Source organism: Mandrillus leucophaeus, unplaced genomic scaffold, assembly GCF_000951045.1.
Source record: "Mandrillus leucophaeus isolate KB7577 unplaced genomic scaffold, Mleu.le_1.0 Scaffold74, whole genome shotgun sequence".
Taxonomy (NCBI): domain Eukaryota; kingdom Metazoa; phylum Chordata; class Mammalia; order Primates; family Cercopithecidae; genus Mandrillus; species Mandrillus leucophaeus.
The window spans coordinates 691,669-705,486 of NW_012108030.1; the positions used below are offsets into that span (position 1 = coordinate 691,669).

Sequence of the window (13,818 nt, forward strand, 5' to 3'; positions counted from 1 at the left end):
GTGGGAGGATGGCTTTAGGCCAGGAGGTCAAGGCTTCAGAAAGCCATGATCAGGCCACTGCACTCCAGCCTGGGCGACAGAGCACGACCCTGTCTCAAACAAAACAAAACAAAAACAAACAACTGTTTAAATTTTTTAAATTATTAAAATAATGCAGTCACCATTTGGCAAACAGCACGGTTAATAAATGTCGGCTACAATTTTTATGAAGGTGAGGGGCGATATGCCTTTTGAAAGAGGCAGCCTGGAATTGAGGATCCAGTTAAATTTATTTAGCTGGGATGCCAGCTTCTGAAGTGAGTTCAACACCTGGTCCCAAGGACAGGCCTGGGCAGCCCAGTAGTGCACCCTGATTTATGTGTTCAGGGAGTAAGAAGATGCTACGACTGCTATGATAGGATGTGCTGATTCACAAGGCAAGAAGTAGAGAGAATCTGAAGTCCAGGTTGAAGAAGAGTTCATTTCTTATACTCTTAACTGCAGAGCATCTGTACTGAACCCCTCCTGTTACAGGCCACTACTTTATATTTTGTTCATCAGTGTATCCTGTGTGTACAAGTGTTTGCCACAGTGCAGATGCTCAAAAACTATTTGTTGTGATCACCCAATAACCCAGAGTTTGAGTTTCAATTGTGAGACAGCCATGTTAAGCGAATTTCCACTTTATTTTTCCTTGTGAGCAGGACTGTTTCTAACATGGATGTATCTTTATTAGATCAAAGGAAGGAGCTCTGAGTACAGGAGAGGACAAGGGTCTTAACCCCAGGTGAGAAGGAATGATGAAGATAAATCATATGTTCCAATTCAGCATACCACAGAGGAGTCAGGATCTTTCAAACAGTAGCAACTCTCCAAGGTGAAAGATCTGTAGACAAATTTCAGGGTTCTTATCCAAGATATCCAAAAGGATCTCACCTTTACCCATCTTACATGCTGTCCTTTATTTTTAGAGAATGAAGTTATTTTGTTCTTTTAATTGGGGTTATTCTGTGAATCCTATTCCTTCTCTGTTCTGCTCCTCTTATGACAGAAATGAGTCTCTATTCAGGATTTCTTTTAGTTTTTTTTAAGAATAATACTAATCCTTAGAATTTTTTTTGGGTTGCTCCTTTCCTTCAATGGCAAAAGTAATTTTATCAATTGTCCACTGGGTTATTCATGCACCTTCATTCATCTTCCAAATCTACATATAATTAATTTATATTTTGGTATCTGCTGTGGTATACACAATTGCCTACAAACTATCAAAGAATTTATAATTTAGGCAGAGATAAGACAGGAACACTTTTTAGAAAAGTATTCGTATCCTGTTTTATGTAAGGAAAATTGAGTCCTTTCCCCTTCCCACTCCAAATATGTCCCCTGAACAAGAAATTATCAGGACAATTTGATCTTTATATTGTACGTCTCTTTCAACTGATACAGGCATATGCATTTTTTAACTACAGCTGCTGGAGGGTAGAATAGCTATGTGCATATAATCCAGCTTTTAAAAAATGCTGGCTTGAAATTTTGCTTTGTTTCCCACTGCCATCATCCACGGTTCCTACATAAAGGAACAGTTTCAGGTAAAGAAAATAGATCATTCAAACTATTCTGAATAGTGTTTATGCCAACAATAAGACAAACCACAGGGTTAGGATGCGGACTACCTTCTAAATTAAGAGCATGGCCAATTGGTTATTCACAAGTTTTGAACTTCATTCCTCTGGGGTGATATTTATAAACAGATCCAAACTTGTGTTACATTATTAAATTAAATACATTTTTCCTTTTGAAGAGCTTCAGTAGTCTGAAATAACAAGTGAAGAAATTTGGAATCAAAGAAACACAAGAGCTAATCATATAATGATCTTGGTTGGGAATAGAAGACTCATATCAAAAAAGAGGGAAGAGGTACATTGTGTTATAAATTTAACCAATGATGTGTAACACTGACAACCCCTTTTAATTAGTCATTGACATATCAACTAGTGATTCAAGGTATATTGTCCTAAAATACACATCCTGTATATTATCTGCTGTATAATGATGTTAGATTTGTGATCGAAATCTCTAAAATATTCCTTTTCACAGGACTTATTTGCTCATGTGTTCTTTCATATTTTGCTGAAGATGTTCTAGTTACTATTTTCATAGTTTTATTTCTATGATCTACTCTGAATATAAGGCAGAATGTACCACTAGCAACCCTGCCACATTCACAGCCTTCAAAGATCTTCCAACAGTTTCTCTCCTGTGAAAACCCCCTGATACCTACTAGGGTATTATTTCTGAACAAGGACTTTTCCATGATCATTATATTTCTGCCAACTATAAGCTCACTGATGATGTGATCTATGGTCACTGATGAGAGGATCTATCTTCCCATAAAAGACTTTCCCAGTCTCTACTTCATACTATTTTTCTCTGAGTATATACTTATCAGCCATAAGGTTTTACTCAAGGGTTTTCCACCTTGAATGTAGTCACACTTTGCTCCTGTGTGTTTTTTGTGACATAGATGTAATTGATCACTGAAAGCACTACCACATTCACTCCATTCATAAGGTTTTTATTCTGTGCAAATTCTACTATCTGCTGAGACTGAACTTCTGGCAACAGGCTGGCTCACAATGGCTACTTTGCTATCTGCGTGGAACTCACTGCTAGTTAACGAAGTCTGAGCTGCCACAGAAGGCATCTGCACAGTCACCATGTTAACAGAGTCTTTATCCTGTATGAGATCACTTGTATGTGATAAGCTATGGCTCTCTGAGAAAGGATTTTCCAATTTGACTGAACCTACACGTTTCTCTCTTGCATGCAGCATTCCCTTATGATAAACAAGGCATGACAAGTGGGAGAAAGCTTTCCCACAATCAGAGCATCCATAGGGTCTCTCCCCTGTATGAGTTCTCCGATGTCTGTTGAGACATGATTTATCTCTGAAAGCTTTCCCACAGTCACTGCATGTATAGGGTTTTTCTCCTGTGTGAATTCTCTGGTGGTTAATGAGACCCGACTTGTGTGAACAGGATTTTCCACACTCAGTACATACAAAGGGTGTCTTTCCTGTGTGAAATCTCTGATGCGATATTAAGCATGTCTTCTGGCTGAAGCCTTTCCCACATTCATTGCATACATAGGGTTTCTCTCCAGTGTGAGTACGTCGATGAATAAGGAGATTACCCTTTTGGATGAAGCCTTTCCCACATTCATTGCATATATAGGGTTTTTCCCCAGTATGAATTCGCTGATGTACAATGAGATTTCCCTTCTGAATGAAGCCTTTTCCACAATCACTGCATATATATGACTTCTCTCCTGTGTGAGCTTTCTGATGCGCATTGAGCTGTGATTTCCAGCGGAATGCTTTGTCACATTCAGTGCATTCATAGGGTTTCTCTCCTGTATGAGTTCTCTGGTGTTCAGTGAGCCTGGACTTTTTGGAGAAGGCTTTCCCACACAGGCTGCATCCATGTGGTTTCTCTCCTGTATGAACTCTCTGATGATTAATGAGCCGAGACTTCTTGATGAAGCCTTTTCCACAATCACTGCATATATATGATTTCTCTCCTGTATGAATTTTCTGGTGCGCATTGAGCTGTGATTTCCAGCGGAATGCTTTGTCACATTCAGTGCATTCATAGGGTTTCTCTCCTGTGTGATTTCTCTGGTGTTCAGTGAGCCCAGACTTTCTGGAGAAGGCTTTCCCACATATACTGCATCCATGAGGTTTCTCTCCAGTGTGAACTCTCTGATGATAGATGAGGCGAGACTTCTTGAGGAAAGCCTTCCCGCACTCAGTGCATACATGGGGTTTATCTATTTTTTGAGTTTGCTGATGCTTAATGAATTGTGAATTTGTATTCGTAGAATTTCCACCTTTGGGGAAGTTCATTTCATTATGAAACTGTTCATGCTTGGCATGAAGGAAGGATTTCCCATCTCCATTAACCCCCACAGACTTCTTGATTTCATACCTTTTGTTCTGGTTGATTAAACGTAAATTTGATTTCAGTATTTTCCCATGTAAGTCAAATGTATCATGATTTTGCCTTAAAGGAAAATCACTTTTCCTCTGATGAATGATGTTTCCAAATGCATTATGTTTATGGCATTGTTCCACTCTCTTCAGACATCTTTGGTTTTGTGAGTGCATCTGTAGATGATTGTCAACTTTCTTGATTTCTAGGAAACAAGAGAACAATAAATCTTTGCATAGCATGGAATAGAACTGTTTCACAAATAGCTTTGTACAGGCTGGCTCTACTGACCACACTATTTCCATGGTTTAAAAAACTCCAAGTAGATATGCCTATTGTCACTTGGATAAGAATAAACCATTATAATTTAAACAAAGAAAACAAAAAATAAAAGCAGTCAGTGTATAAACAAGGTAAATTTCTCAGGAAATGGCAAGTTAATTCCTGCTCACACTCATGCCAGAAACCTTACTATTATCTTTCATTTGTATGTTTGTCTCACACCCTTTGTCTACTTCAACAGGAAATTCCATATGTCCTCTTTTATAAATATATAGTAATCCCTCATCTATGGGCGATATGTTCCAAGACCCTGCCGACCACGGATATCTGAAACTTTGAATCACACTAAACCCTATATCCGTTATGTTTTTTCCTATACAGTGCATATACACCTATAATAAAGTTTATAAACTAGGCACAGCAAGAGATTAACAATAACAAATCATGAAATAGAAGAATTATAACAATAGGCCAGCATCACACTCTTGAGCACTGGAGACATTATTAAGTAAAACAAGGGTTACTTAAACACAAGCACTGTGATACCTTGACAGTTGATCTGATAACCAAGATGGCTACTAAGCGACACAGGTGGGTAGGGTACACAGCATGGATATGCTGGACAAAAAAATGATTCCTGTTCTAGGATGGAGCAAGATGGTGCAAGATTTCATGCTCCTTGGAATGGTGAGCAATGTAATTAAGAATTGTTTATTTCTGGAATTTCCCATTTAACATTTCCAGGCCATAGTTGACTGCAGGTAACTGAAACTGTAGAAAGAGAAACTGCGGATAACAGGGGATTCCTGTATTCTGCAACTAACTAACACTCACCCCCTCTACCTAGGTGGAAGAGAATCACTCTGTCTGGTACTATAGCAATAGCCTCCCTAGTGGACTTCAGGTTTCAACCTCTGCCTTCTCCTGTATACTTTCTACAAAGTAGTCAAAGTGATCCTTTTAAATATAAATGACATCATGTCACTCTTCTACTCAAAACTCCCTCATGTTTCCTCATCTCATAATTTTTTTTAAAAAGTCATGGCCGGATGTCGTGGCTCACGCCTGTAATCCCAGCACTTTGGGAGGCCAAGGCATGCAGATCAGAAGGTCAGGAGATCAAGACCATCCTGGCCAACATGGTGAAACCCAGTCTCTACTAAAAATACAAAAATTAGCTGGGCATGGTGGCATGCAACTGTAGTCCCAGCTACTCGGGAGACTGAGGCAGGAGAATTGCTTGAATCAGGTTGAATCACGGAGGCAGAGGTTACAATGAGCCGAGATCGTGCCACTGCACTCCAGCCTGGCGACAGAGAGAGACTCTGTCTCAAAAAAAAAAAAAAAAAGAAAAAAAAAATCAAGTCATTAAAATGTCCTTGAAAGGTCATAGACCTGTCTACCTCAAACTCCAGATCCCATCACACTGTCCTTACCTCATATTATCTCCAACCACTGCCCCTCTTGTTCACTCCTTTGTATTCACACAGGCTTCCTTAAAAGTTCCTCAAATGCACACCTGCCTTGGGCCTTTGGACCTGCTATTTTGTCTACTTGGAAGGTAATTCACCTGAGGGATGTACTCACATCTCTCATACAGCTGCTCAAAGGCATCTCACCAAAGACCCATTCCCACTCCCAGCATCCCTCATTATGCTTTGTTATTGATCTTCCCAGCATTTTTCACCACAAGACATTTATCCATTTTGATTAATTTCGTGCCTCTTCCTTTTAGCATGTAATCTCCAAGAAGAATTCTGTTGTTGTTTTAGATGTTCACAGCTGTCAGGGCCTGTATGTAATAGGCTATCAAAAATATTTAAGGCAATGAAACAAGGAAAGTATGGGACACACTGGGGAGACTACTTCAAATGTAGCGCTTTAAATATAGTTGGCTTTGAATTTATGAAAAGGAAAAGGAAAAGGAAAGCAAACTCTGTGTAAGCAAGATGATAACATATCATGGAGATTCAACTAGAATATCACTTGACAGATGAGAAATTTCCATTTTATATGACTGCTATGATTCACTGGGACTCAATGCCATCAGACTATGGTAAGAACAGAAAAGCTTTAAGGGAATAAGCCCAGCAATATAATTTAAGAGAAACTAAATAATGGGCAGAATTAATGATTCCAAAAGGAAATTGAAGCAAAGCAGGCGTGAGGTTTAGTAATCTGGTTTGGGTTGGAAAGAGAATGAGAATTCTTCAAAAATCAATTGAAAGAACAAGGACTTTAAATACGGGAGCTGAGGAGGCAGGGAAGTTTCAAGGTAGCCCTATGGTGGCCAGGTCGACTCAAGGAGTTGACATGCAAGTGGGTAAAAAATATGGTACAAACATGTAAGTTAGGAAATATTAAGGGAGATGTCAATCTGAGAGTCTCCATAGAGAACAAGAACTTAAGTAATCAGAATGAAGGAAACTTTTAAAGGATATGAGAACAGAGCAAAATAAATGGAAAACAGCACCTCTGGAGGACCTCAGAGTGGGAGAAAAAAGAGAAGCTAAGGAAGCAAATACATGCAAAGCAACAGACCAGGTTACTAAGGGGGCACAGAGTCCAAGATAGTGTGGGAAGACCTTAGGAAAAAAAATCAACATTATCTAAAGGGGCAGAAAGGTATAGTGGCCAGGAGAGAGTGCTGATATTCAAGATCACTCTTTGGAGACAGACATGGAAGGAGGAATTTCACAGCAAGAGAAGTAGAATGAACAGGTAGAGATGCTCTGATGGGGGAACAAGAAATGATGAGATTTGAGAATCCTAAAAAGGAAGAAACCTTGAGAAAAACAAATCAAACCTAGATTAAATGAAGACTGATGAGGCCGGGCGTGGTGGCTCACACCTATAATCCCGGCACTTCGGGAGGCCGAAGCAGGTGGATCACCAGAGGTCAGGAGTTCCAGATCATCCTGGTCAACTTGGTGAAACCCCATCTCCACTGAAAATACAAAAAAACTTAGCTGGGTATAGTGGTGGGTGCCTGTGATCCCAGCTACTGGGGAGACTGAGACAGGAGAATTGCTTCAACTGGGAGGCAGAGGATGCAGTAAGCCAAGATTACACCACTGGGCTCCAGCCTGGGTGACAGAGTGAGACTCCATCTCAAAAAAATAAAATAAAATAAATAAAAAATAAACAGTGATGAAATCCAAGAGGAGATAAAGAGGTAGATGTTCCTCTAAACACCTGAAGGAGAAAGAGCTTTTGTGTGGGGAGAGGGATACATGGAGGCCCTGTCCACACAGCCTCAGATGCCCTGACAGCTCAGACACTGCTGAACAACTATCATGTGACTTGCTAGCTACCCTCCTTGCTGGCTCTCACCCTGAACTCACCTGGACAGATTTGGCTGTGGATTTCATTTTCTACTGTCCATGGTTCTCCTTGTTCCAACTTGGAGAGTGCATCTGGCTTGCTGGCTTGATACCCTGTTCATAGGAAATGATAAGACAACTTAGGCTTACTGAATTAAGCTGTGGTCTATCAACATGGGACCATGTTCTGTTTTAGGAACTATGTAATTTATGTGTCTGCAAAGCAAAGGGACTTCTCCTCTGAAGGGGGCACATTATACTCTTTTATCTGGGGCTACGGAGAGGACAGATCTACCACTTGAGAGCAACACAGGCCCTCCACAGCTTTTGAAAGCTGAGAGAGCAAAGGCCTTTGACTGGGTACTCTCTGAGTGACACAGGGCAGCTGTCCTCACCCACTGACACCAGGTTGCTATAGTTCTCCAACATCACGTCCCGGTACAGGTCCTTCTGAGCAGGGCCGAGGAGCTGCCACTCCTCCCAGGTGAACTCCACAGCCACATCCTCCAGGGTCAGTGATTCCTATAATAAGAGAGTCCTGCTTAATATGAAGTATTTCTCTTTTTTATATGGAAGCAATGTGAAGGACATTGTTCTGCTCATTTTCACCAAATAGTCTGCATCTATATATCTAGGTGCTGTGATTTTTTAAAAAATACATTGTCAGCCGGGCGCGGTGGCTTACGCCTGGAATCCCAGCACTTTGGGAGGCCGAGACGGGTGGATCACAAGGTCAGGAGATCGAGACCATCCTGGCTAACACGGTGAAACCCTGTCTCTACTAAAAAAATACAAAAATTAGCCGGGCGTGGTGGCGGGCGCCTGTAGTCCCAGCTACACGGGAGGCTGAGGCAGGAGAATGGCTTGAACCTGGGAGGCGGAGCTTGCAGTGAGTGGAGATCGTGCCACTGCACTCCAGCATGGGCGACAGAGCGAGACTCTGTCTCAAAAAAAAAAAAAAATACATTGTCATAGAGGCAAAAATCCATCTCCAAAGTCTATCTATATTCAAAATCTGTCTCTAGCAAAATATTCTGTAATTGTATAATTATCTATCATTTAACAAATCAGAAGTTTCTATAAGAACCAATCATTTAATCTTCTTGCTAATCCTCTTTTTTTTTTGAACACATATTTGCCAGACACTAAATATATTTTAGCAATATCAGGATGAATAAAGCATACTCCTTTATTCACCATGAATCTTCAATGAATCTTCATGTGCACTATCAGAATCAACCAGGAAGAAACCCCAAACACTACAAGATATTACATAATAAATAAGTGTATTTTATATGTTAGGAGGAATAAAAGAATCTTTCCAAAACATGTCCAAAGAACAAGAGACAATTAAGTATTATTACCCCCTACTGCTAAATGTGACTGGCTTAAAAAATAAATAAATAGGCCAGGCATGGTGGCTCACGCCTGTAATCCCAGCACCTTGGGAGGCCTAGATGGACGGATCACCTGAGGTCAGCAGTTCCAGACCAGCTCGCCCAAAATGGCAAAACCCCATCTTTACTAAAAATACAAAAATTAGCCAGGCATGGTGGCACATGCCTGTAATCCCAGCTACTTGGGAGACTGAGGCAGGAGAATCACTTGAACCCAGGAGGCAAAGGTTGCAGTGAGCCGAGATCATGCCACTGTACTCCAGCCCGGGTGACAGAGCGAGATTCCATCTCAAAATAAATAAATAAATAATAAAAAAAATAAAAATATTATTCAAAAACCATACACACACATATGGTTTGAAGTATTTATATTTACATTATCAGGCATGTAAGCAGCCTAACTGAAGAGATAGTCAATGAACTGGTAAGTAGATCTGAAAAAACTACCAAAAATGCAACAAAAGGGCAGAATGATGCAATACATAAAAGACAGATTAATAAATACAGAGGATAGGTAAGGTCTAGCATGTACCAATTTAGTGAAAGAGCAAATACAAGATTTAATTCTGACACCAACTCCTGGAAGACCCATAGGTTAAGGTTTCAGTCCCACAAGACCAACCTTACTTCAGACACCAGTCACAAGTGTGAGGTCCCCAGGTTACAAAGACTTTTGCCCCTTGGCTACAAATGTGGGGATTTCTGCAACCCACCTTGAGGTTCAATAATCTACTAGAACAACTCACAGAACTCAGGAAAGCACTTTACTGTTACTGGTTTATTTACAACCCAGGAACAACCCAATGGAAAAGCTGCACAGGGCACAGTATGGTGGTGTATGGGCATAAATTTCCACGCTCTCTCTGCATGCACAAACCTCCCAGCACCTCAATGTGTTCACCAACCCAGCTCTCCAAACCCCACTGTTTAGGGGTTTTTATGTTACACAGGCATGGTTGAATAAATCATTGGCCACTGGTGACTGAACTCAATCTCCAGCCTGTCTCTACTCCCTGGAGATTAGGGGTAGGACTGAAAGTTCCAAGCTTCTAATCAAAGGCTTGGTCTTTCTGGCAACCAGTCTCCACACTGAAGCTACCTAGGGGTCCACTGAGAGTAGTCTCACTAGAAAAAAAGAGCACCGGGCATAGTGGCTCACAGCTGTAGTCCCAGAACTTTGGAAGGCCAAGGGAGACAGATTGCTTCAGCTCGGGAGTTAGAGACCAGTCTGTGCAACATGGTGAAACCCCATCTCTACAAAAAAAATACAAAAAATTAGCTGGGCCTGGTGGCACACACTCCCAGCTAGTTGGGAGGCTGAGATGGGATGATTGCTTGAGCCCAGGAGGCCAAGGCTGCAGTGAGCCGAGATTGCACCACTGCACTCTAGCTGGGTGACAAAGTGAGACCCTGTCTCAAAAAAAAAAAAAAAAGACCCTTATCATTCAGAAAATTCCAAGGGTTTTAGGAGCTCTATGCCAAGAACTGCAGACAAAGACCAAATATTTTTCTATGATACCACATGTGAACAATATAGTCCCGATCCTACTTTGCCTAGATGTTGAAATTAAAATCTAAATTTACTGATGCACAAATCCTAGTTTACCAATTTATACTTTTTCACTTAATTCAATTGACTTTTAAAGTCTTCCAGAAATCAATCATGTGATGAAGGAAAGAATAAAACAAACCAAAAGTCACCTGGGACTTGATCATTTTCTTCTGTTACTGGGAAATAGCCAGTAAGTAGGATGCTGTGTCTGGAGTCTCTCCTTGAGCTGCCCTCAATTTCTGGCTAGAAATCTTGGTCTCTGGTGAATTATATCCCTGCAAAAGATGGGATCCAGGTCCTGGAACCTCCTCCTTACCTCACTTGAAGTGTCTCGCCCCTGGAGTCAGGAACTGTGGGCTGAAGAGTAAATTTATTTGAGTGTACATTCCCTGCAGGCCCAGGTGCTGTCACTGCTGCTGTGTACTCACCTTAATGCAAGGCCATCTCTAACTGTCCCTTTATTTGGGGCCCCAGAAGTTTTTACCCACCCTGGGGCAACAACAAATCCTGGGGCAACAAAATATAACATTCTATATGTATGACCAATACATTTACAAACTGTCTTTCTTCTGTGAAATGGAAGTGGGGTGACTGTGAGAGGAGAGTTGGGAAAGGAGAACCAGCACCAACATGATGCTGCAACACAAAGAGACTTCTTAGATCAGGTTTTAGTAAAAGGACAGAGAAGGTGAGGATTTGGGTATTTATCTCTTTAAAACCACATGTCCACATGCCTGGTCAAAAGTCATCATACACCTCACATGTAGGCATGCCTCAGTTTGAAGACAAATGTACTAAGCCAAGCAGAGGCACTATCTTATTTCTCATTACTACCTACTGCGTTATATTCTTATAAGGTATCAATCATTATTTTCCATTCCAATATTGACCTAAGGCTTACAGATTTAACTATATTGTCCAAACGCAGAAGTAAAATCTGAACCGACACGGCCTGTCTCCAAGAACATGACCTTAGCCACTCTGAATTCCTTTGGACCACATATCGTCATCATACATCTTAGCTCTCTTTGCTACTACCTTGAGGGAGTTTCATTCATCATGGAAGATGGCCAGTGTCACAGACATATAATGTGACCTTCTGAAATCAGCACTGCCAACAGTGACACAGGCACAAAGACAAATGGAAAAGCTGCACGCTACACCCCTGGCCTGAAAGCAGCAGGTCAGAGAGTGGCAGCCCCAGAGGCTTTCTTTAGGCCCAGTTCTAAAACTCAAGTAAGAGACTCACATGGTGAGAGCATCAACTGGATGGAGTCACCCTGAGCTTTCCTTCTACCTGGACGGAATCATTGTAACAAGCTCCCGGTGGCCCTCCTGCATGCTCCAAACCCACAGGGCCTGCACTGACTCATCCTCTAACCCACAGCTACAAATGCTCCCCTTCCGTCTGCAGTCTCAGAAGCACATAATTGTGGCAAGAGATGTTTCACACTTTTCTTCTTAGAATGCCACCAGTGGAAAGGTGCAGAACCCAAATGATCTAACATTCCTGGGCAGGAGGCAGTGGATGCAACATTTCAGTGACATCCAGGGTATGCATTTCAAATGGCAAGGCTTCCTTTCCCATGAACTTCCACAGCCCCTTTCCCAGGAATAGCTGAAGAGCTTCTACTTCATTTTTGACCCATACGAGCTTTCTGGAGAATGTAATCACACCTGTTTGCTCCAGTGGCTAGGTCCTTTCCCTGGAGGAGTACATTTCCTGAAAACTCATGTATGTATAGGAAGCCATAAAGAAAATTTCCATAAATTCTAAAGCATCATTACCAAACAGGACATGTTCACAAATCATCATCATATGAAAGAAACAACAAAGAAAAGTATATTTAAAAAAATAAAAAACATAAAACAAGACTATGTATTAATTTTGGATATGTACACATTTAATAAAACATGTATTATATGAAATTAGTTCAAGAGAATAGTTATCCCTAGGGATGGAGGAGAGGAAAGGGGGTGGATTAGAGGATATCACTGAAGGTGCACTTGCATCCGCTTATTTCTTTTTTAAAAGTACCAACAACAGAAAAAAGAAAATCAAGTATACTGTGGAGGAAAATCTCATTGAGTAAAAATGGCAGAGTAGGTAGGTCCAAGGGTCCGTCCCTCTACATAAAAATCAAAAACTCAAGTAAAAAAACTATCCAAAAATCAAGTAAAAACAATAAAAAATGAAACAAAAACTTAATCAGGACTCTGAAAAATAGTCAAAGGTTCACAACAACAAAGCAAATGTTGAGTCAATAAAAAAGGCAACTGGCCAGGCACGGTGGCTCATGCCTGCGTATAATCCCAGCACTTTGGGAGGCGGAGGCAGGAGGATCACTTGAGGCCAGGAGTTCAAGACCAACCTGTCCAATATGGTGAAACCCCATCTCTACTAAAAATATAAAAAGTGGCCGGGTGTGGTGGCACATGTCTGTAGTCCCAGCTACTCAAGAGGCTGAGGCAGGAGAATCATTTGAACCTGGCAGGGGGAGGTTGCAGTGAGCTGAGATCACGCCACTGCACTCCAGTTTGGGCAACAGAGCTAGATTCCATCTCAAAGAAACAAAACAAACAACAACAACAAAACGGTGACTTAAAAATAGTAGGAAAGTTCTGAGCCATTTTTACTTGTCTTTGCTCCACCCCCTCCCCAGCTCAGTGATGGTCTTAAACATTGCGGCCAACATCCCCAATGTGGGATCCTGGATTCAGGCCCTGGAGGGAACAGAATAGACTTTATTCACAAATAATTTTGTTTAGCTGGGTGGAGTGGCTCATGTCTGTAATCCCAGCACTTTGGGAGGTTGAGGTGGGAGGATCACTTGAGCCCAGGAGTTTGAGTCTGCGGTGAGCCATGATCTCATCACTGTACTCCACCCTGGGTGACAGAGTGAGACCCTGTCTCAAAAATAAAAATAAAAAATTGATTGTTGTCTTTTCTAACTACCTGAAGGACCTACGCAACAGGCCCCTTCCTGTTTTGGAACTCACTCAGGGAGGAAAAGTAACGGGCATTTCTCAAAAACTTTGTGAAGCAGAACAACAACCTTCAGCTGCCTGGGGCAAAAGATTACACTTGAGCCATAGAGGAAAGGTTGAGAGAAAAAGCTAGGAGGAAAGTGTCTTGGGGAAATCATGCCATTCAAAAGCACTGGTATAGACTGAGGAATTTATAAAGCCACATGCATGCACAGGGGAGGATGTTGGCTGAGAAAAGACCTGAGAAGACTCTAAACGTTCCTTCTAGTTGATGTCTACAGGTTCAGTGCAAGCAGGAAGTGAAGGGT

At 41.4% G+C, this 13,818-nt stretch overlaps 1 protein-coding gene across 5 annotated transcripts in view; it reads right to left on the reverse strand.

The window, feature by feature from the left end:
* Positions 1–2,533: 2,533 nt before the first annotated feature.
* ZNF613 (zinc finger protein 613) overlaps positions 2,534–13,818 on the reverse strand; it is a 16,072-nt gene continuing 4,787 nt past the window's right edge. For 2 of the 5 annotated variants that reach the window (XM_011965870.1, XM_011965871.1), the window contains 4 exons: positions 10,672–10,879; positions 7,969–8,095; positions 7,595–7,687; positions 2,534–4,173 (listed from right to left, as the gene is read on the reverse strand). In XM_011965870.1, the coding sequence (XP_011821260.1) occupies positions 2,555–4,173; positions 7,595–7,687; positions 7,969–8,095; positions 10,672–10,686 (1,854 nt within the window). In that variant the 5' untranslated portion in view covers positions 10,687–10,879 and the 3' untranslated portion in view covers positions 2,534–2,554. The remainder of the gene's footprint in view (positions 4,174–7,594; positions 7,688–7,968; positions 8,096–10,671; positions 10,880–13,818) is intronic. The other 3 variants (XM_011965872.1, XM_011965873.1, XM_011965874.1) reach the window with 2 other exon arrangements.